Below are 24,376 nucleotides of genomic sequence, written 5' to 3'. Positions count from 1 at the left end.
GTGTGTTTGTATGTATGTGTGTGTGTATACTTGGCTATGCTTAACTTCAAAAACTCCATGAGAAATAAATCCCTGACAAGGGCTAAATCAGTCTTGATTAAAAATAAGCACACATTTCAAACAAGCAGACTTTATTTGGCAATCTTGCTTTTTGTTGAAATTATCATAATAAAAAAATATGAAGATCACCTGGCGGTGTGAGAAACAAAGCTTTCTGGACATATAGGTTTCTTTATGGTACAAAGTTTTAATATTTGCGCCCCCAAAAAGGGTGATGAAACTTCACATTTTAATGGATTCCTTTCTCACAGAATAAGTTTTAGAAGATGTAAATCACATGTCTACTTTATATGACATGAATCTGTTTGAGATGTCAGATTTACCTCTGGAAATACCTACACTGAACACTCAGGACTTGGTTTGTAATTTCTTAAATTAGTTTGTTTTGTTTTTCTTTCTTTTTTTTAAGTATTTTTTATTATGTTGTTACAGTAGTTCCAATTTTTATTCCCCTTTGCTCCCCTCTGTCCAGTACACCTTTCCCTCCAAGCAATCCCACACCCCCTTAGTTCATGTCCATGGGTCATGCATATACGTTTTTTGGCTTCACCCTTTCCTATACTATTCTTAACCCCCTTGTCTATTTTGTACCAACCACTTATGCTTCTTAATCTCTGCACCATTTCCCCATTTCTCCCCCTCCCCTCTCCCAGCTGATAACCCTTCCTATTCTGGTTTGCTTAGTTGGATTTTGTTTTTATTTTTTAGATTCAGTTGTTGATAGTTGTGAGTTTGTTGTCATTTTAGTGTTCATGGTTTTGATCTTCTTTTTCTTAAGTAAGTCCCTTTGACATTTTATATAATAATGGCTTAGTGATGATGAACTCCTTTACCTTACCTTGTCTGGGAAGCACTTCATCTTCCTTTCCATTCCAAATGGTAGCTTTGCTGGATAGAGTAATCTTGGTTGCAGGTTGCCTTTCATCGCATTGAATACTGCTTGCCAGTCCCTTCCTGTCTGCCAAGTGTCCTCTGAGAAACCAGCTGACAGTCCTATAGGCAACCCCCCTGTAGGGAACTCTCCACCTCTCTCTTGCTGCCCACAGGACTCTGTCTTTATCTTTCACCTTTGATATCTCAGTCACGATGCATCCTTATGTGGGCCCCTCTGGGTCCAGCTCACCCGGGACCCTCCGTGCTTCCTGGACCTGTATGTCCAACTCCTTCGCAAAATTTGGGACGTTTTCCTCATTTTTTCAATTCTTGCTTCCTCATTCTGCACTGGTTGACTATTTTTTTCTTCCTTATGTTCCAAATCATTGATTTGAATCCCGATTTCCTTCCCTTCACCATTGGTTTTGTATGGATTTTCCTTCATTTCACTTAGCATAGCCTTCACTTCTTCTCTTATGCGTTTGATGCGTTTGCCATTCTCAAGCATATCTGTCAAGCCTGTGAGCATCTTTATCACCAGTGTTTTGAATTCTGCATCTGTTAGGTTGTCTATCTCCTCATCTGTTAGGTTGGCTAACTCCTTGTCACTTAGTTCTCCCACTGGAACCTTGATCTGTTTCCCCTTTTGGGCCACACTGCTCTGTCTCCTCATTCTGACAGGCTCCTGTGTTTGTCCTCCTCTGTGTTCCAAGCAGAGCTGTTACTCCCATCATGCTGCAAGGGGTGGAGCCCTGGGGACTCACCAGCACAGGGCGAATTGCCCCACCACGCCGTGGCACTGAATGCGGGGAACGGGTCCAAGAGGGAACAATGTCACCTGCCCAGCACTTGCCCCTGCTCTAGGCACCTCTCCCACCTCCACATGGGACCGGCACCCCTCCAGCTGCCGCCCTGGCCATCGCTCCCAGAGTGGATGTGTCTGCAGATGTTCCAGGACCGTGGGGCCCTTTAAACAAGCGGACTCTGCTGAGAGACTGGCAGTTTCTGCCTCCACCCCAACACCCACTGGTCTTCACAGGCAGGAGCAATAAGGCTTGATTTTCCCCGGAGCTGGGACAGTGAGCTGTTAGGCCTGGTGAGGAGCTGGGAATGCTCCCCAGGTGTCTCTCCCAACCTCCTGAAACATGTGACTGTGCTTTCTGCCGGCTGCCACCATCAAACCACGTCCTCTCCACTCCAACTCTGCCCCTACCACCCATCTGGACAAGTATTTCTTCTTTATATGTTTGTTTGCTGAACTTCCATGTAGTTTGATTTTCTGAAACTCCGGGTTGTTTCTACTTTTGAGGTAGTTGTATTCCTTCTTAGTTGTGGAGGGAGACGCAGCATGTTTGTCTACACCTCCATCTTGGCCGGAAGTCTGCTCCCTTTTTTTTCTTAATAAGCAACAGCATAACAGGGAACCCACCATTTGGAGATAGTCTTAGCCCCACTCTTTCCCTAGCAGTCCAGACTTTTTTATATCAGCCAGGCACGCTGTTCTTTCTGTTCCATATTGTGTTTCTGTATGGATTTTTGCCTTAAAACCAGAGAAAATCTGAGATGACGATACTTTAGAGATATATTACAACCTTTAATCCTTGTGACCAAGTAACTTTTTTACCTAGTTTTTAGTCGCTTAGATCCCTTTTTGCTCTCCAGTGCCTCAGAGCCAGCCAAATAGTGAGGACCATTGAAGCATCACCGAAAATATATGAGACAATTTCACTACTCTCAGAAAAAGTGCTATATCATATATTTAGAAGTCATAGGCTCTTTTGGATGAGAAGAAGATGCCCCACACGGGCTCACTTACATAACAGTACATTCTCCCCAAATTGCTTTCTAAGGAGGGAGAATCTGGTGAATAACAGGGCTTTTGTTTTGCTCAGTGGAGTATGCATACTTGGGGCCAGAGCAAAATACAACTAGACCACAGGTTGCCCCAGCGTGCTACCAGAGGAATTTTTCTCTTCTTCCCCCACAAAATATTCAGCGTTACTTCTAAATAAGTGTTGGACATTTTTTAAATATATTGATTGGAAGGGGTACCAAATTGTCAGTTCATCAGTCTTTGTAAAGCACTCACATATATATCCATACAGCAACCCCAGTCCCCCAGGATTAGGATCCTGTCCTGCTGCTTCCCAGAACACCATGGTTTTGCTTTTGACTTCAGGCCCTGTAGTTGGGTCTCTGTTGCTTGCAGCTGAGCTTATGCATTGTCACCTACTTATCCAGATCGTGCCTTTCTCCTTGAGTGATAGGTGCCAATCAAACACATTTCAGAGTGCAAGTTGTATTGGGAAAAATTAAAGAAATATTGCAATTACCAAACACTTAGGACCTGGGGCTATTATTGTATACTAACATTTTTTTAAATGCTCATCTGAAGCTGTTTGACTGATAGAAGCATGGAAAACTGGGGGGAAATACTAGGTTACTATCACATCAGAAATACTCACAACATGATGCATTTCAGAATTGGACTACAAACGTCATCAATAGAGTTCCTGGAGGTGCCAATCTGAGCTAGCACCCAAGTCTCTCAAGTCTCTATAATCTTTTTCTACAACACCTATCACCACTTTTGAATAACTTTATGGAAGGCATATGTTTTCTTAGACAAATGGAGAAGAAAATTAATGTTCACATTTCAGCACATGGACATGATGTATTTTTCCAGAAACAGCAGTAGCATCCATTGTTGAATATTCTCAAAATTGTTTGCATTGGGAGAAAAATTAAACCACAGTGGAAACAAGTAATAAAAGCAGAAGCAGTATTTCTATTTCATATAGAAATAAACTACTACTTTAAGCAAATATAGTATATAATAATACAGATCTCTTTAAAATCCCAATGCTTTAGAAGGTAATCCTTCACCCTACAAAAGAATTGAACCCTTAAATGACAAGTTCCCTTAGTTTTTGAGTACAGAAAAAAAATTTTATGCAGATACTTTAGAAGAACAGTGAATATTTAAAAAGAATATTTTCACATCTCTTTTCTGCATCTCTTCCTTCACTCAAGTGAATATTTAAATGATGTTAGTCAATGAAAATGTCTTCCTATTTTACTTTTGCTATTAAGGTCACAAATGTGTCCTAAAATGTCTTGAAATTCTGATATCTTATCCAAAGGCACCCTGACTAGCAATGGGCGAGCTAATTTGGGGCAGGAATAACCTGTAAAGACTGACCATACCTCACCACATGAGACACTGCCTACTGGAACCCTCATGATGCTGTCTGTTTTGTGTTCTCTCTTCCCCAACACACACACTCTCACACACCCTCATTCATACATACTACTGAATAGAAAATCTTGGATATGACCTACCTGTGGAGTGAGTTTCCCAACTCTCTGGGTTATTGGCTCATTCATCACAACTTCCACTTTGCAAGCATCTTTCTCTTTGGGGATGGCAAACTTCAGGTCATCTTCCGACAGGAAGGCAGAGCTGCCCTTGGTCACCCTGACCCCACGGTTCACGCTGATGTAGGTGGGGCTGGCCCAGCCCAGGAGGAGCAGCAGCAGCAGGGCCCTCAGCCCAGCCCAGCTCAGAGAGCTCATGCCGACAGGGGCCAACTCGATTCTGTCCACTGGTGAAATCCTTTCAACAAAGGAGGGCTTCTGTGCTTCTTCTGGGACTGTCAGCTCATGGTCCAAGGGGCAGGGCATGGGGTCCTGACAATGTGCCCCAAGATCTTAACATGCCTCTTTCATTGCAAACTCAGACAAGGAGGCCTTTCATGCAATCCCAGGGCTTTTAATAAAACTCGCTGATCACTCCTGACAACGCTGGCAAGATTAATGTGCCTCCCAAGTGCTTTTCTAATCCTGTAAATGGGAGTAGAGGTTGGAGGAAAGTAAGAGAGAGACCAAAAGGTTTGTGTGGCTATTCAAAAGATCCCTACTAACAAAGGAATCTTTCAACCAGCCTATAATTTTAGTTAAATTAAAAACAAATAAACTAACTTGACCTCCAGGACCATCTGAAAGGCAATGAAGCCATTTCATTACACTGCCTGGAACTCCTGCTTCCGGACTCAGCAGGTCCCAGTTGAGATGGGAGCTGTGTGGTCCAGCAGGAGCCAGCCAGCCACGCTGCCCGAGTGCAGCATTTGCTCCTCTATGTGCAGAGAGAGTTGTTGGACTCTTTGTTTCTGCTTCCTCGTTTGTTAAGTGAGGACTACAGCCTCACTTGTGGAAGAGAGCTGATAGAATTATTTGCACACTGTTTGAAAATATGAGTAATTCTAAATTAGTGTTACTCAAAGAAGATATAGGCTTCATAATTTGTCACAAATTCCCAATTCTGACTCTGTCTGACAATGATGACACCTGAAAAACACATGTAGCATTTGGAGCAAATAGGATAGCTTCAATATGCACAGCTAATGATGCAGGGTGTGTGCATGGATATTTGCATTACCCACAATGCTAATTGTGTCATAATGTACTGGATTTGCACAGGTGGGGTCTTTTCATTTCTAGTTTAACCACTTAAAATTTCAAGATTATTCCTCTGTGTGCCATGAGAACAAAAATTATTTTATCAAACATAAAATGTATTAAAATAGATCCTTAAATTCAGGGTATGATTAGGTGAACCAATGATGGTTTAATATTCCCATAGAAAGGCTTTACATTTTAATGATCACAATAAAATTCTATGTATAACCAATGGATACTAAAATAAATGTTTGACAGAAGATGTAGACAAAAAAGATGCCTCTTATACATTAAAGAAAGACTCATTCTCTTGTCACTGTTTGAAACCTTTCACTTTTGAGGTAGTGCATGATATGTGTCACCTGATACCTGAGGGGGTATACTCTTCAGATAGCAGCCTATTTTCTTATGATGTCAGTCCCAAAATAAAACAGTTCACACACTCCCACTGACCACATTGCCCACACTGAATTAGGTTGGCTTATTCGAGCAAGAATGTCAATTTGGGTATTGAACTTTCACAATAAAATCAAGTATTGTTGCCATTCACATGTGGCACCTCAGACCACTCAAAAGAGCAATACATTCAGAGAGAAGAGAGGCAGCAGGGTAGGAAGGTGTCTCCCAAAACTGAGATAAGAAAAAAAAACTTGACTTTCTGAAAGAAATCAAATCAACACATAAATAATTCAAGGACTCTGCACTCCTATGCATTCCTCTTATCTCATTCTTATCTCATTTCTTCACTGCTGCTTGCTAGACTCCCCAACTTTTTAATATTGAGGAACCTATAGTCCAGTCCTTGGACCTGCTTTTAGTCTATCCTCACTCCTTGATGATCTCATTCCTTGGCTTTAAGTACCACTTATATGCTAATGAATCCCAAATTTATATCTCTAACCTCCTCTCTTAACTCTAGATTTGTATATGTAACTGTCTATTGGACATCTTTGTGTGGGTGTGTAATAGGCATTTCATATTTTATGCAGCCAAATTTGCGCTCTGGGTCTTCCCTCCATCAGGCTTCCCTAGCTCAATGGCTGCTCCAAGTTTTTGGTTGTTCTCCTCTTTGTCTCACACTCTACATCCAAACAGACACACACAAAAATCCTGTTTGTTCACTGTGATGGACAAACCTTTGGTTAACTTCCAATAATCCCAGTTTCCTTGTATTCAGAAGTTTCCTCTCCTTGAGTGGCAGCAGAACTTATGACCTTTCCAACCAACAGAATAAAGCAAAGGTGATGGAGTGTCATTCCCATAATTACATTATATCATATATGACTTTCCCAGCAGACTGCAGCTAGGAATTCTGCTGAGCATGAAGAAGCAAGCCCTTTAAGTTCTACTGTCATAATCAAATGAATTCTGCCAACAATCTGAATGAGCTTAGGAGGAGATTCTTCCTACATCAGTCCTCCAGATAAGAACGGAGCCCAGTCAACACCTTGAGTGCAGGCTGATGACAACCTGAAGCAGCTAACCCAGGTAAGCCATGAGTGGACTCCTAACCAGTGAAAGCTCTTGAGATAATAAATTGTGTTATCTCAAGCCACTGCATCTGCAGTAATGTGTTTACACAACAATATGAATTGCACACTCTCCTCCTTCAAAACATATCCAAAATCAAACTACTTCTTATTTCTTCTGTTATCACCCATCACCAACCAACTCTGCCAGGTGACTGTAAGAGCATGAGAGCCAAGATTTCTATTAAATGTTAATTATATAATTACTTCTCTGCCCAAATCTCCAATGGCTTCTCTTAAATGACCCAGAAGGCATCATGTATTCTTTTTTTCCCACTTATCTCTCTCCTCTCTCTCATCTATTTTTTTGCTCACTCTGCTCCAGCCACAGTGACATCTTTGCTTTTTCCTCAAACAAATCAAGATCAACCTTCCCCTTCTCACCCCTCTCCTGCACTTTGCCCCTTGCTGTTCCCTGTGGCACATTCTTCCTCCAGATATACTTCTTTCCACCTCACCACTTTCAAGTTTTCCATCAAATGGCACATTTGCAGGTGGCCACACCTAACCAGCCCATGAAAATTATGGCACTATCCTCCCCAGTATTCTTTTTTGCCTCGTTTTATACCTTAGCCCTTAGAACCATCGAACAATTCTGTTGCTAATTTACATTGTTCATGGCCAACTGCCTCGTGAAAGTGAGAATGTCTATCTTTTAACTCATGGACTTATCTTTATGTTTCCCTCAGTCCTCTTGCCCAGGGTAAGGATGCCACCTTGATATGAGAAACAGGGCCACACCATTGGCTTGCAGAGCTGTGAGCTAGAAGGAACCTGGGTATCTGGGTGTTTGCAAAACACAGTCATCCTACGAGCCCATTCTTCCAGAATTTTACATCAGAGGATATAAACATGTTTCCTGTTCAACCCACTCTTAGTTTAGGTTTATTTTTTTTACTCATCACTGAACTCTAACTATGCTTTTAATAATCACCTATTCTTCAAGCTTTTTCTGTTAATTTAGTTTAGTCACTATTCAGCTAAATACTGTAACTACTTACCTAACAGCATACAGGGCAATGGCTCATTCTCTATATCATAGTAAGTTCTTAACTAGGAGATAAGGGCAAAGACCAAGATTTTAATGTTTATCTGCCAGGAAGAATCAAGAGACAAAGAAAAGAAAATCTACTTCTGTGGCTCCCTGGGCTACAGTGGTGTGCAAATTAGATTCTGAAGATCCAGATTCTAATTTTCATAGAATAGCAGTTTCCTCTTTCAAAACTAGGACCTTCATCCTCCCTCTCCCAATTTCCCCATGAGACCAACTGAAATAATCCATGTGGAAGTATTTTCTTAATGACAAAGCCCCAAACAGATGTAACATTATAACAAAATATATCAAAGGAATAAGAGTAAAGCTTGACTCCAGAAAAATAGAATGGCAGGACTTGGACCTTGGTGAAGTCCGCAGAATTAGATTCAGCAAAAGTCAAATAAAGCATGTTTGTTTACATTCTAATTTTCGCTTTTTCTTCCTCATAGTCCTAAGACAGCATGTAGTAGTAAAAACTGAATTTTAGTATTTCAGAAACAACCTGAAGCAACACAATTGGTAGGGGGAAAATTAGTGTAAGAGTAATAATTTCCAAATTCAAAATCAAACAAAACTCATTCTTTAATCAATTCAGTAACAGCTAAAGATCTAAAGTAATATGCTTTGTGTTTTATTTACATTCTGATTTTGCTCTTGTAGTTTTTTCTTGGTGTATGAAAACACTAAGTATGTGAATATCCCATGGGAAAACTGCTCGGATTTTTCACTTGAAAATGGTGGCAAAAGAGGGGAAAGAGAAGGAATTTGGATAAACAGACACAGAGGGAGAGGGAAATAAACAACAACAAAAACAAACACAGAGAACAACAGCAAAGGAAATCAGGACTGCGGATCAAACAAGATATCATAGAGGATGATGGGTTTTTAACTCCCCCAAAATGAACTGGTAGTAATTGTCTTGTCTCGGATACAAAATTATCATGTCCAGAAGCAGCCAACATTTGACAAGACACTAATGGGAAGCTGAGCACATCTTGAGGACACATCTTCTTGGTCTCAACATAGAGCCATGTCAGTTCCTCAGAATCCATCTGTCCACAGCCTGCTCTGGTTGCTGATGTGAGCATCCTCAGTCTGCGGAATCATTGAGGGCACTTGAACAAGGAAGTAGAAAGGTAGCTAGATTCTCAAGGGCACTTGTAAATGGACTTGAGCCACATGGGACTTCATTTATTTCTGCAATAGAAACAAATCTTGCCTCTGCTTTCTTGTGTAGTTCAGCTGCTTCTCAGCATTAGAAAAACCACATGTCACAGCTGCAAATTGGTTTGCTCTTTCAGGACCATTTTCCCACCACTGTTTTTTCATGGGGAAACCACATATTCTAAGTTTATCTGTGCAAGCCAATACAAATGTGTGAAAAGATGTTCTAAAAACCTGAAAACCACCCTGCTTCAAGTTCTTTCTTATAAATATCCAAAATGGTTTCTTTAACCCAACTTTCTTTCTTGATAAATTTTCTGAATGGAAGAAAATAATACAGTAACATTTCATCTGATGGCAGGGGGGGAGGGAATGTAAACTAGTACTTATTTCATAATTACACATTTAGCTTGTAGGTGAAAAAGTCACATACAAAACCTGACATGCTCAGGGGAGGCCTGTGTGGTGGCCTTATTAACTTAGAGGCCTAAAGTAACCACAAAGGATGGTCTAAAATTAAAACTTACTAACTAAAAGCAGATTGTCATGTACTAGGCTAGAATTGTCCCTGAAAAAGTCAATCTTTACCTTAATGAAGCCTGTCTATTGTCTTTTTGCATCTTTGATAACATAGCCTTGGAATGTCAAAGTAATTTCCTTTTTCCAGACCTTTCAAAGCACAGATACCACACCAGAGCACTGGAATAGAGACCACAAATCCCTGCACTGTTATTAACAGTTGATAACTATCCTGAACCCACCTACATGAAAGAAGGGTCCATCATTTTATTTTTTATCCAATCCAAGAAGTTTCCCCACTTTGCTTTCTCTCGCCACCCTAATCTATTACTTGCATCCTCTCTTTTGATTGTAATGTACGTATAAAGCAGAGTGCAGAACTGCCATTCTCTGGAGAATTTTCTCAATCTGTTGAGATTTTGCTTCCTGGCAATTGTCATCAGTTTGGCTCAAATAAACTCCCAAAAATTCTCTATAGATCTGAATGTTTCTTATGTTGACAAGCTTAACCATAGAAGCACATATTCTCCATGTTGACATAATCATGATACTCCTGTCACTTATCTGAGATAATCTGTGCACAAAAAGAAAAAAAATGGATCACAGCTGTATTCCCAGGCTTGCTCTGCAATGTAAATTCTTGATGGTCCGTGATAATGATGTACCCTGATAAGAATCATATTTACTACTACAGTATTCCTCTTTGGACACCCTGGCTGGTTTGGCTCAGTGGATTGAGCGTCGGCCTGCGAGCTAAGTGTCGCTGGTTCGATCTTCCAGTCAGGGCACATCAGAGAAGGAAAACTCTGACTCCAAAAAACCTCCGCTGCCTTGCGGCATACCTCTTCAGGGGAAAGGCTAGGGGAGTAAACCCCGACAGAAAATCCGGAGCCGGAGTCCCTAAGGCGGTTTGACGTTGTAGTCAACACCGGCAACTCCTGCGGCGCACCTGAAGCCAAGCTGTATTGACTCCGTCTTTCCCTTGGACCCTTCAGCTGCGAAGAGAGGGGGGGTCTGCTGCATGGGCAACAGCAGACCCTCCATATCACCCTGCCCAGGCTCTGTAGCTTCATCACAAGATGTCGATTCAACACGGGAGGAGACAGATACCGTGTCACTCCCGAGTCGGACTGCACAGCCATTCTCGGCGGTGCAGATAGACTCTTAAGAAGCTACACCATCGTCTCTCGAGACGGACGGCTGCCGACGACGACGATTCCTCTTTGGAATTTGCAATGGTAGCTACACAAGGGAAGCGCCTTCTCCCTCCTCTGCCCAGCCCTGACATAACAATCATAGCTTTCTGTTTGCTTGTTCTGCTGTTCGCAGGACACTTATGTAGCCAGATACTCTTCTCCTTAGACTTCTAGGGAGTTATTACCCAGCAACTGAAGATGACAATGGAATTATTTCAATAGAATCACCTCAAATGGAATTACCTCTTGACTCACAACTTTAGATTTTACAAGTACCCTAAAGTCTTTAAGAAAGAAAATAAACTAACAGAGAAGTGACATTTTAAGTGACAAACAGCTAACTCAAGATTCAACATATTTCTATCCACCCAACCATAGAGAGATTTTGATATCCTGGACTAGAATGGTGAAGAAAGCCAGAGAAGATTTTCTGACTTCTACTCCACATTAAAATCTTTAAAATGCCAGTCAAAATAAACTTAGAAGCTACCTTGGATTTTTTATGATGGACGTGTGGTAGAAAGGGGGCCACATGCCAAGCCTGACAAGCTCAGGGAAGGCCTGCATGACAGCCTTGGAAACTCAGATACCGAAAGTAACCACAAAGGGTGGTCTGAAATTAAAACTTATTAACTACTATGTTGCCCAAAAAGTCTGTTTAGGTTTTTTCCATAAATAAAAGACACATTTTTCACTTTCACCAATAAATTTATTAATTTGGATATTCTGAGTATGTCGGCTATCTCCTGCTACTGGCTTCTAGCAGGCAGAGGCCAGGGGAGCTCCTGAACATCTTCCAGTGCGTAAGACAGCCCACAGCAGAGAATTACTTGGCCACAATGTCAATAGGACCAGGAAACCCCGCAAACCACTGTTGACACATTCAAGCAGCCACAGCGCCTTCTCCACACACTGCACAAACCTTTTTTTGCATTTCAGTCGCGTTTTTACCTTCCGTAAAATAATAAAGCATAATACACTGAAAAGGCTGCATATCTTCTTTCATCTTCAATATTAAAATGGCTGCACAAAAATTCATCAACTTTGGTAAGTTTTTTTTAAACACATTCTGCTATGACAGCTGTCACAATACAATCCAACAAAGTTGTTTTGAATGAAGTTGAAGACAACAAAGCCATACTAGAGCCATCATATGGGAAAAAACTAAAGGAACTTTTGGCCAAACCAATAAAAGCAATTTATGGCTGGTAGTCATGTACTAGGCCAGACTCTTCCCTCACAAATGTCAGTCTTTACCTTAATTAAGCCTGCCTATTATCTTTTTGCATTTTAGATAATGTGCCTTTGGAATGTCAAGATAACTACCCTTTCTCTGTACTCCTCAGACAGAACAACCAGAGCAGAGGAGACAAATCACCTCATTATTATTGTTGTATCAATTGTTGACTGTTATCTGTCCTGTTCCCACCTGTGTAGAAGAAGTATGTAACCCTCTTAAGCGTAACCCTTTGATTGTAATGTATAAAGGTGCAGCCCTGACTAGTGTGGCTCAATTGGTTGGACATAGTCAAAGGTAGCCAGTTTGATTCCCAGTCAAGGGCATACGCCTGCGTTGCAGGTTAAGCCCTGCTCAGGGCTCAAACAGGAGGCAGGGTGCATACAAAAGGCAGCCAATTGATGTTTTTCTCCCTCTCTTTCTCCTTCCCTTCCCCTCTCCCTAAAAATAAATAAATAAAATGAATTGCAAAACAGCCATTTTCCGGAGCATTTTCTCAACATGTTGAAGTTTTGCTCCCCAGCAATTGTCCTCGGTATGGCTCAGATAAACTCATAAAAATTCTCTATGTTTCAATATTTCTTATGTTTCTTTAAAATCATCAAAATTTTCACACAAACTAATTTTCAAAGTAATTCATACCGCTCAAATGTAAAAGTCACAACTATAAAGTAGTAGTTGAACATAATTATCCATAGGACAATTGAATTGAATCCAAATCATAAGTGATATAAATTGGTTCACCCAGGAACAAGGAACTGGAATTCAGGAAAACTGTATCCACAATGAACAACTAGCTTTCTAAACTCAGAGAAAATTGTTCTCTTCTTTGTGTTGTAGCTGAGGAAATTAATACTAAGGTAGACTTTACCAAGGCCTTCAGACTCACTGCTTCCTCTGACCTTACCCCACACACAGGGAGAGACGTCTAATTGCTCCAATTGCTCCTCGACTTAGGAAACCAAGAGTAATTAACATTCTAAGACTTGCCCAAGGTCGTAGCCAGAAACAGCAGTCTTGGAGGAGCAGAACTCTGGCATCCTGACTATTTCCTCCTCTATCCTGACATTATCATTCCACTCCCTCTAACAGAGAATGGCTGAGCCATAGTACAAAAACAGTGCTAGGAAGACACAGACACAAAGCAGGTTCTTTTCTCCCAAGAAATTCACAACCACTTATGGAGCTTTAGTTTTTCAAGGATCCCACAAGCGTAGAAAATCCTAGGCAATCATGCCCAACACAGGATTTCCAGAGTGAATTTTCTCAGTTAGGGAGAATAAATAGCTTTTGACTTCTTAGACTTTTTTCTTTAACAATTTACTTTTAGTATATTCCCTTTCTCATTTTTTGTATAATATAATAGTGCTTTTTACTTAATATACACAGGCACTGGGATATATTCTTTATATGCAAGATTTTATATGTTTCTCACAACAAGCCTACAAAGTAGTTTCTATTATTCTGATTTTATAGATAAACAGTGACTTAAAGAAGTGACATGATAATCATATAAAAACTCACATTAATTAAGTGCTTATTATACACTAGGCACTGTTCAGAGTGCTTTACACATATTATCTTAATTCCTACAATGATTTTTTGGAGGTAGATAGAAATTTTACAGATTTGAAAAGTTAGGTGCAAAGAAGTCAAGTAACATTCCACCATTTTACCCAACTCCAGGACCCAACCATTTAACCACCCTATTATACTGCCCCTCCTTACAACAAAATCCTATGCCCTTTCAATTGCTTCATTACCCCTGGGGTATTTTTCTTACAGTATGCAAATCCTTAACAACTTCCTTATGGGACCAGACAGCAGGAGTTAAAGTTTCACTAGATGCAATGTTCTCTCAAGGAAGTAGCTGTTTCTTTAAGAGCATATAATTAAGGCAGATATCCTGTCTACCAGCATCTTAGTGGTCTGATTCCTCACACTACAAGCACAGTTTCAAGTCCTCAAGGCAAACAAGCTACTTCAAAATTCCAGTCTATTAAGTGAATAAAATATGTGTTGATTTTGTTTATAACATTCTGCTTCCTCCACTCTGCAATTTTTTTCTAAAATGTACTCTAAATAACAGAATGTATGTGATAGTACAAATGGTAGAATTAGGCTATTCTTCATTTTACTCATTGATTTATTTGCTTTTTCTGAAAATAGTTTCCATTTATGTGTATAAAAGAAATGCATACTCATTAACTAATGGATAAAAACAAACATGAATAAAATAAAAAGCACTTTCTAAACACCCAAAAAAAAATTTTTAGGTTCTCACAGGTATGTAGGTACATATATGTATATACAGATTTTGAACTTACTTAGAACCATACTATAAAAAGAGTTGTGTGCCATTTTTTATATTAATACTTTATTCTAAGTATTTCCCTATTATTAATATCTCTTGTGATCTTATTTTTCATTTGTGTACTACATTAATTATATGGAAATACTATGATTCCTATAATCATTCCATTATCACATTAAAGTAGCTATATTTCAATAGATTGTGATGAAAAGTCCTTAATTATAAATTATTCTATTTTTCTAGTTCTTTCCTTTTGATAGTTTTCTAAAAATGGGATGATAAGATCAAAGCGTATAAACTTATTTTGAGGCTCTTTGATATGCATGCTTAGTAGTGATACAGATTTACATCCTTATAAGCCCTGCTCACTGCTGACATTTAATCTTTAAGCTTTACTCCTTTCCCAAGTAAAATGTATCCTTGTCCCTATTTTAACCTACATTCCTTTGCTTTCTTGAGATTTAGCCTTTTATTTAATTTTCATTAACCATTTGTATTTTCTCTTCTAGAAAACCTCTTCTTTTTAAAGATGAAAGGCAGTCCCATAGCAATTAAGTGACTACCAATGTTTGAATCACTTTCTAGGCCCTAGATGGAGCTGCTCCTATTCAGGGTGGCATGTCAGCAAACTGAAACTTGGATAACTTCTTGTCCCTTTAAATGCTCCTCTTGACCAGAAACCCAAGTATATTCAGTTAGCCAATTCCCAAATGCCGTGATAATTCTGGGCCTTCCCATCTCAAATAAGGTTGACCACGTGGCCCCAATCAGATATTTTTTTTGTTTGTTTCTTCCTTGTTCCTTTTTTTGTTATTGTTTTTTTATCCTATAGAAAATGTTCCTGCCTTCTATTCCATCTTGCAGTTCTTCAAAAGGAGACTGTCCATTTCACGGGGTATTAAAAAGGTTTGTTTGGGTCACCAAAGTTGTCTTGTGTAATCATTTTTAAACACCAAGATAACATAACTATATGAAACCACGCCTGGATTGGAAACAGTTTTTCTAACATCCAGACCAGTGTAACGTCCACTATCCCATGCGGCTTCCTTAAATCACAGATGCTCTGGCCAGAAATATCCCTCCAGTACTTCCTTCCCAGATCTCAGGAAGAGCTGACAGATGGATAGATAGAACTATGAAGGAAAGCGCTCCTTCAGTCTGTGACATCAAAACCAAGGTTGCAAAGATGGACCTCTGATGCTGCACAAACTCAATAGAAAGTTTCTTTTCTTAGATTTTTCACCAGTTCAATGTCTATCTTCCTGATAAAGGCCAACTATTACAAATTGTGTTTCTAAAAATGTACACTTTGTAGATATTAAAAGTTTCCCACAAAAAGTCTTCTATATCTAAATATATCTGAATACTAAAATCACCTTTTAAAGACTCACAGGAGTAAGAGAATGTTAAAGGCTCTAAGAAAAAATCCTTAAGCTCAAAGTTTGCAAACAGAAAACTTTTTTTTTATAACAAATCCCAGGTTCTTTGAGAAATCATTCAAGAGAACAGGCAACATAATTAAAACAATTAAAATATAGAATGGCCACATGGTTTCTACACAATTTCTAGTCATACCTGATAAATACATACTTAATGAATCTACAACAGAAAACTAAATTCCAAGCCACTCTTTGAAAACCAGACATCTGGCCTTTCTCTGCAGAGACCTTCCACTAAAACCACCTTCAACTGTAGAGAAAACTGATTACAGAGGGAAAAGGTTTAGTGCCCTCAACTTACAGTTTTGTTTTTAATGACTATTAAAGTTTCTTAAACCATCAAAGGCATTTCCTTAAAGATTAGGAAGTGGCCATAATTTACATTCATTTCACTTTTAGCCAGAGGGTTATATCACACAAATTTTCAAAACATCTTGCTTTAATTGAATAACTTAAACAGAATGAAAAACACTCACTCACATTCACTATGGTTGACTATACCTGGGACTAACCATGTGTCTGTACCCAAACTCACAACTAGGACCTTCCCTACCAGAGTCACCCTGATTAAAACTGGCTTTTCTCTTCTTGAGTGAATTCTGCATCTTTTAATTCACAATAAAATACCAAATTGTGCTAAAGTGAAATTCTGTTTAAATTCACATTAAATTGTGTTAAGAAGTTCATCTCATGAGAACAATTCCATTTTTAGAACACATTCTTATTTTCTGTTTTTATGACAGATTTGTTTGTTCATTCATTGTACAAACAATTGTTGAGTACCTACTTTGTGACAAGGTCTATCCTGTGTGCTGAAATTACAAAGACAATTTTAAAAAATAACTCTTGCTCTTAGAGTTCATAGTGTGATGCAGAAAGACAGACATATAAACAAACAATTCAAAAAGGGTGGTAAGTGTTATAATGGTGAATGCATTCTGTGCCATAGGAATAAATAGGAGGGTAGCATTTGACTCAGAGTTGGCCTAGGGAAGGACTCCTAGAAAGAGAGGGAGTTAAGTTTAAAAGAATAAATAGAAATTAAAAAGGTAAAAGGGGGACCTCCAGCCAAGGTCGAGGCGTAGAAAGACACACTGCATCTCCCTCCACAACTAAGAAGGAATGCAACTACCTCAAAACTAGAAACAACCAGAAGTTCCAGAAAATCAAACTGCATGGAAGTCCAGCAAACAAAGATATAAAGAAGAAATACTCATCCAGACAGGACCGACAGCTCTACCTGGGACGTGGAGGCAAACAAACACAGGAACCTGTCAGAATGAGGAGACAGAGAAGTATGGCCCAAAAGGGGGAATGGATCAAGGTTCCAGTGGGGTAACTAAGTGATGAGGAGATAGCCAACCTAACAGATGAGGAGGCAGACAACCTAACAGATGCAGAATTCAAAACACTGGTGATAAAGATGCTCACAGGCTTGACAGGTATGCTTGAGTACAGGAAACACATAAGAGAAGAGGTGAAGGCTATGCTAAGTGAAACAAAGGAAAATCCACACAAAACCAATGGTAAAGGGAAGAAAACTGGGGTTCAAATCAATGATTTGGAACATAAGAAAGAAAAAAATAGTCAACCAGTACAGAATGAGGAAACAAGAATTGAAAAAAATGAGGAGAGGCTTGGGAACCTCTGGGACAACTTTAAATGTGCCAACATTGAATCATCGGGGTGCCAGAAGGAGAAGGGGAAGTACAAGAAATTGAAAACTTATGTGAAAAAATAATGAAGAAAAACTTACCAAATTTTGTGAAGGAAATAGACATACAAGTCCTGGAAGCACGGAGAGTCCAGGCGAGCTGGACCCAGAGGAGACCACACCAAGACACATCATGATTAAAATGCCAAAGGTGAAAGATACAGAGAGAATCCTAAAAGGAGCAAGAGAGAAGTGGAGAGTTGCCTACAAAGGGGTGCCTATAAGACTATCAGTTGATTTTTCAAAAGAAACTTTGCAGGCAAGAAGGGACTGGCAAGAAGTATTCAAGGTGATGTAAAGCAAGGGCCTACAACCAAGATTACTCTATCCAGCAAAGCTATCATTTGGAATGGAAGGGCAGATGAAGTGCTTCCCAGACAAGGGAAAGCTAAAAAAGCTCATCATCACCAAGACATTATTAAATGAAATGTCAAAGAGACTTACTTAAGAAAAAGAAGATCAAAACTATGCACACTAAAATGACAACAAACTCACAATTATCAACAACTGAATCTAAAAAATAAAAACAAAATCCAACTAAGCAAACCAGAATAGGAACAGAATCATAGGTATGGGGATCATTTGGAGGGTTATCAGCTGTGAGGCGGAAGGGGGAGAAATGGAAAAATGGTGCAGGGACTAAGAAGCATAATCAGTTGGTACAAAATAGACAGAAGGATGTTAAGAATAATATAGGAAAGGGTGAAGCCAAAGAACATATGCACAACCCATGGACATGAACTAAGGGGGGTTGGATTGCTGGAGAAAAGGGGGGCACTGGGCAGAGGGAAGGCAAAGGAGAAACAAATTGGGACTACTGTAACAATATAATCAATAAAATATACTAAAAATAATAATAATAAAATAAAAAGGAAAAAGAGGGCATAATTGAAGATGGAAAGAATGAGAGGGCATAGTCAAAGAATCAATGTGTAAATGTTACGTCAGATGCAGAGTTGTGTGTGAAAGAGTAGAGGCACTGGACACATAAACATTAACTAAGACATAACCCCTATCTTTGAAAGATTGAGATCTAATCAAGTACTTTACAAAATGGTATTGCTTCAATAACATGAGCAAAATGCTTTAATGAGTTTCTCAAACTCAGCAGTATATACTTAAAGAACTTATCATTCAGCATGAAATACTTCATTGTGAAAAGGGTTGCTCAGACACAGAAAACCGTGCAGCATGACTCCTTGAGCTGTACTATGATAACCTTGACTATCTTACTTGCATTCCATAGCTAATGATGAAATTCAAACTCATAGATGTCTGGTGCATAAAAGAGACCAACCATCACAAATAATCTTGTTAAAAGATATGATGCAATGAAAATACTTTTGATGACTTGAGAAACAGGTGATAAATGACAAAAGTATAATGTTGTTTGAACTCAGCTCTGGCCAATGTGGCTCAGTTGGTTGGAGGATTATCCCATAAACCAAAAGATCATGGATTGGATTCCTAGTCAGGGCATGTGCCTAAGTTGTGGGTTCGGTCTCGGGTCAGGGCACTGTATGAGAGGCAACTAATCGATGTTTCTCTCTCACATCGATGCTCTCTTTCTCCCTCCTCTTCTTCCGTCTCTAAATATCAATAAGCATGTCCTTGGATGAGGACAAAATTTTTTTTTTAAAAGAAAGAAAAAGTCACTGTACATCAAAAATCACAGAATTCTAGACTTGGAAGAAGCTTCTCATCCAAATTTTGCATATCATCATCATCATCGTCATTGTCATCATTGTCATTGTCGTTGTCATCATGTATCATTCATTTCACTTTACATCTGGCACTGTTTTAACTCACTTAATCTTCACCACAGCTTACTGAGTAGATTCTAAGGATTCTAATTCTAAAGAAATTTAAGTAATTAAGCCAAGGAAAATGCTAATAAATGGTAGAACTGAAATTCCAACCTTGACAGACAGGCTCAGAAACCTACATTCCTGAAAGCCCATGGTCACACTCCAGGACACAGTGGTCAGGAGGATGAGGAAATACAGGCCCTAACAAGTTAAGTGATTTGCCAAAGGTGAAAGAACTGCTTGGGTCTGCTGTTTTATTCATTGAGGCAAGCACAGAATGAAAAGTAAATCATAGTATCATCTACTGAGATGCAGTACAATTTAAAAATTGCAGTTCTTAAAAACAATAAAGAATTAAACCAAACAGAACCTAATGAGAGTCTTGACTCTCTTCTCTATTGAGGATCTTAGCACAATTTTGATGTTCAGCCATGGTCTACACCTCATTTTATCCTACAAATATTTGTTTTTTACAAGTAACTTTATAAATGATTTTATGATACAACAGTACCAAAAAAAAAAAAAGGAGGAAAAGAGGGAGAGAAGGCTTCATGATTTCATGATCTGATGTAGGATTGGAGCTGAAGTGAAAGGAAATGCAAGTAATAAGCCAGAGGCCAGACTGGGAATTAGATCCATCAGATCCGTGCACCTCTCCTGGTTCCACCCTCTCCTTGAACAAGGTCCTTATTCTTTCCTGGGATCTGTATCCACATATATACAATAATTGATACCTGTCAGGGTTGTTAAAATAGTTAAATGAGATAATATATGTCGATGTATTATATGGCTCCACCCAAGTTGCCAGTTTGCAAACATACAGAAGGCTCAACCCAAATCAGTCCCCTTCCTCCCCCTTTCAACCCCAAGCCAATCAAAGAAAGTTTTTTCTTTAACTCATAGAAAGAGTTACCCCTGTAATGGTAGATACATGTCATTAAACATTTGTAAAACAAATTTGTACAACACCAAGAGTGAACCCTAATTTAAACAGTAGGTTAGATAATTATAATTGCCTCATCAATTGTAATGAATATACCACACTAATACAAGATGTTAATAACTGGGGTAACTGGAAGGAAGCAGAGTAGTGAGAAATCTATATTCTCAACTGTTCTATAAGCTGCTCAAAAACTAACTTTCATTAATTTTTAAAATGTTATTAATTGAGCCATTCTTTGACAATGATTTAGGTTGAATTAACCCTCCAGTAATTTCCAGATGGAGCTAGAAAATTTTCTATAGAGCAGTGGCAACAAAAAGAAAAAGCAAACCTCAGTGAGTGCTTGCTCATCACCCTTCCCGGTGTTTGGGAACTGAGCATGATTTTAGCCAGGGTCTGTAGCTCTGTTCTTTCTGAGCATCTGCATATCTCAAGCTACTCAAGTGCCATCAGGTCTCGCTGGCCCACAGGGCACTCTCCCACGTGAGGCCCCACATGTGAAAGCTCTCCCAGGCTCCCAGCACCAGTGTTAGCTCTGCACACACATGGGGCACTGGAGCCCTGGAGCCCTTGTGGCCCACTGAACTTAATTGCATTAAGAAGAGTGAAACTTGATCTGCTTATTTTGGCAGAAATGGGGGAGGGCTGTGGAGAGTGGGAGGATGGGAGGGTGCTCCTGGCTCCAAAACAAAATCTCCATAAACATCACAGGCTGCAAATAACCTATCTGAATGTCTGGCTGGATGACTCACAGTTGAATAAATCCATGTGGGAGAATGCAGCAATGCATAAGAATGACATCGTACAACAATTGCAAACACCAGTAAATCAGAGAAGTATTTTAAAATAGAGAAAAATACGTAGCACACAAGCAATCTTGGCAAAACACGTTGCTTAAGAGTCTCCAAGACACAAATAAGCTATTTTTGAAAAGTTGGTTTGCAAATTGTTTGTCTAGCAGAACATATTTACCATAGGCACAGTGTCCAGACTAGCTGACAAAAGCAGTTCAAATTGTGATGTCCCCGGGCACTGCATAACCTCATCATGGTGGAGGATATTTTTGTGGAAAACCACATTAACATAACTGTCCTTTAAAGGGTTGGCCAGAAGTGTTGAAACTCCTTTCTTTGGTGTCACTCAGTCCAGCACACAAAATTCCAAGACACCAGGGTTGTTATAACATGCTCCAAGGGCAGCAGGGATGCTATTTTTACAGGCCACAAAGTGAATGGTGGCCCCTGGAGTGAGGCACTGTGGTGGCTGACCCCAATGTCTCCCACAGCCTGAGGAGCACTGGCTGCAAAGGACCTCATTCTCAAGGCTTCAGCCCTACTCCACTGCCCCAGAGAGAAGCAAGCAGTCCTTATGAGGGCTAATGATGGTGCTTATTATTGATGACAATAGAAAACACACTGTGGTGAATGAGTTGCCTCTGTGTCACCCCTGAACTAGCAGGTCCCATCTCTTACTTCACATCATCATCACTCAAACACTCCGGGGTTTCGTGGGGCCCAGGTACCTGAACTGATCCTAAAAAGCACCCAGGAGAGAATCACTGCTGTAAACAACTACACTTTACTTTTTCTCTTTGAGTGTAAGAAGAGGTAGAAGGAGCTTTAGTGACCAAATACTGAAGGTAGGTTCTTCGATGTATCTAAAAACAACTGGGGAAGAGTGAGAAAGGGCTGGCCTATGAGACCAGTATCAGGAAGAAGCCAAAAGAAAGACCTGATCGATTTGAAGGTGACTAGGCAAGGGATGGGGTAGAGGATAAGGAGATAGTCTGGCCCCAGGGAGAGAAGGAGACTATCCTGACAGCCTTTTGGAGGGCCATTCCTAGGAAGTCATTCAGATATTGAGATGTAGATACAAGGCAACCGCTACCTAATTAGAAAAACTATTAGAAGGCAACAATGTCTAAAAAAGAAGAAATTCACATAAATTTAACTAGTGAAACTACATGCTACCCCTAGTTTCCATTGCATTCTAACCCTTTTAAAATAATATTATAGTACATATATTATAGCAATAAATTGTATTACTCACAAGGATAATATTTTCCTGTGCTTTCTTTTTTTCATAGTATGATATTTCAATGGTAATTGAAAGAATCAATTGGGTTGAGGCAGAAGTAATAGGTTTCCTTAAAATCATTACTTGCAAAATCATTGTTGCTCAGATTGGAAGGAAATATTAGGCCATCTGCTTAATCATCTTCAAAGCAGAAACATTCAAACCTTCTGGTCTGTAAATTAAAAATCTCTCACATTACACCAAAATCTAATTCCCCTTTGTATTCTTAATGTACCTCAATCACAGTAGAACCTTGATTCTCGAACTTAATTTGTTCCAGAAAACTGTTCAGGTAGAGAATTGATACTCGGCATTTTGTTAGACAACCAAGACATTATGTCCATGCTTGGTCGAGAACTGAATTGTTCAAGAACCAAGACATTTGAGAACGGAGGTTTGATTGTATTTGTCAATTCTTCAGTTACACAGTGGCCGTTATCTTATGCCTCCTACAACACTTCTTTACATGGTCATGAACTTCTATTTTTCCCAGTGGAATCCATCTCACTATCTCCAGCCTACTGCTTGGGATAAAAATAATTTCACTTTTCTACTCAATAACAAAGAACAAAGATTAATCTTTGGAAGGAATAAGTAGTCAATTGCTTTTTATAAAGGAAAAACAAGCCAGACTTCTGTTCAAAATGGCAACATAGGTAAACACAGCTCACATCCTCACACAAAATTACAGCTAAAGTGCAGAACAACTATCACACAGAACCATCAGAAATCAACTTGAATGGAAGTCTGACAACTATGGAATTAAAGAAACCACATCCATCCAGGCTGGTAGGAGGGGCACAGAAGTGGAACCAGCTGGTCCCATATCCACATGTGGTGAATAAAAATTCAGGAGGGATATCTCGGGATCAAGGAGTCCCAGCCCTACACCAGGCCCCCCAGCCCAGGGTTCCAGTGCCAAGAAGATAAGCCCCATAATTTCTGGCCAGAAAAATCAGTGGGTATTGAGTCAATGGAAGAAACTTCAGGAGTCCCAAGCAGTTCCCCTTAAAGAACCCACACCGAGACTTACTCAGACTCACTCCCTCTGAGCTCCAGCCCTGGAGTAGCAGCTTGAAAGGCACCAGTGACATACAGGGAGAAACTGAAGTGTCTGGCATCAAGGCAAGAGCTGGGGACAGCAAACGAGAAGAACAGAGACAGAATCATGGATACAGAGCATTTTGATGGTTGTCAGATGGGAGGTGGGTGTAGGGAAATGGGTGAAGAGATAAGGGGATTAAGAAGTACAAATAGGTAGTTACAGAATAGTCATGGGAATATAAAGTGCAGTATAGGAAATGGAGTAGCCAAAGAACTTTAACGCATAACCCATGGACATGAGCAATGGTGGGGGAATTGCCTGAGGGAGTGGGGGTGCTGGGTCAAAGCAGGCAAAGGGAGAAAAATTGGGACAACTGTAATAGCATAATCAATAAAATATAATTTTAAAAAAAGAAAAAGCCAGATAATAATGCATGACTTTTATATCAGACTCTGGCTCACATATCTCCTTGCAGGCAGACCCTATCTAAGCCTTTGAAGTCAGGATAGCAATTTTACTATACTGGTAGCTTTTTGAACACTTTAGTGTTTAGAAAGACTCTCAACCTTCAATACAAATATGTTACTTGACCTTCTTCAGCCTTGCTTTCATCCTCTGTACGGTGGGGGTTCATAATAATGATTTCATAAGGTTATTGTAAAGATAGGTTTTCTTGTTTTTAACAAACAGAAAAATTCAGCTGCCTTCACATCCTAGGCATCATTGGCCATTCTTAATGCAGGCAAACACTACTGTGGGGGCGGGGCATGCAAGGAGTCTTTCTACCAATGAATCCCATAGCGTGTGATTTTCATGCACATGGGACCTAGCAACCAAGCAACTTACAAAGCCACAGACCAGGAGCTGTCCCTTTATTGGGAAGTAAATGAAGGCCAACAGCTCCCAATAAAGCAATTCAGCAACAATGAGTGGGGCCACAGAGCATCAGTAATGGAAAGTGGTAC

The 24,376-nt window shown here is 39.7% G+C and overlaps 1 protein-coding gene across 1 annotated transcript in view; it reads right to left on the bottom strand.

Annotated features, from left to right (window-relative positions):
• Positions 1-23,440, bottom strand: part of FREM1 (FRAS1 related extracellular matrix 1) — a 165,517-nt gene extending 142,077 nt beyond the window's left edge. The window contains exons 1-2 of the mRNA XM_090274092.1: positions 23,400-23,440; positions 4,276-4,776 (exon numbers count right to left, since the gene is read on the bottom strand). Of these exons, the coding sequence (XP_090130218.1) occupies positions 4,276-4,617 (342 nt within the window). The 5' untranslated portion in view covers positions 4,618-4,776; positions 23,400-23,440. The remainder of the gene's footprint in view (positions 1-4,275; positions 4,777-23,399) is intronic.
• Between the last annotated feature and the right edge of the window lie 936 nt (positions 23,441-24,376).

This window comes from Furipterus horrens, unplaced genomic scaffold (assembly GCF_987537825.1).
Source record: "Furipterus horrens unplaced genomic scaffold, mFurHor1.1.pri manual_scaffold_4, whole genome shotgun sequence".
Lineage (NCBI taxonomy): Eukaryota > Metazoa > Chordata > Mammalia > Chiroptera > Furipteridae > Furipterus > Furipterus horrens.
The sequence above is the reverse complement of the archived record's forward strand: the minus strand, read 5'-3'. Positions and strand labels throughout refer to the sequence as shown.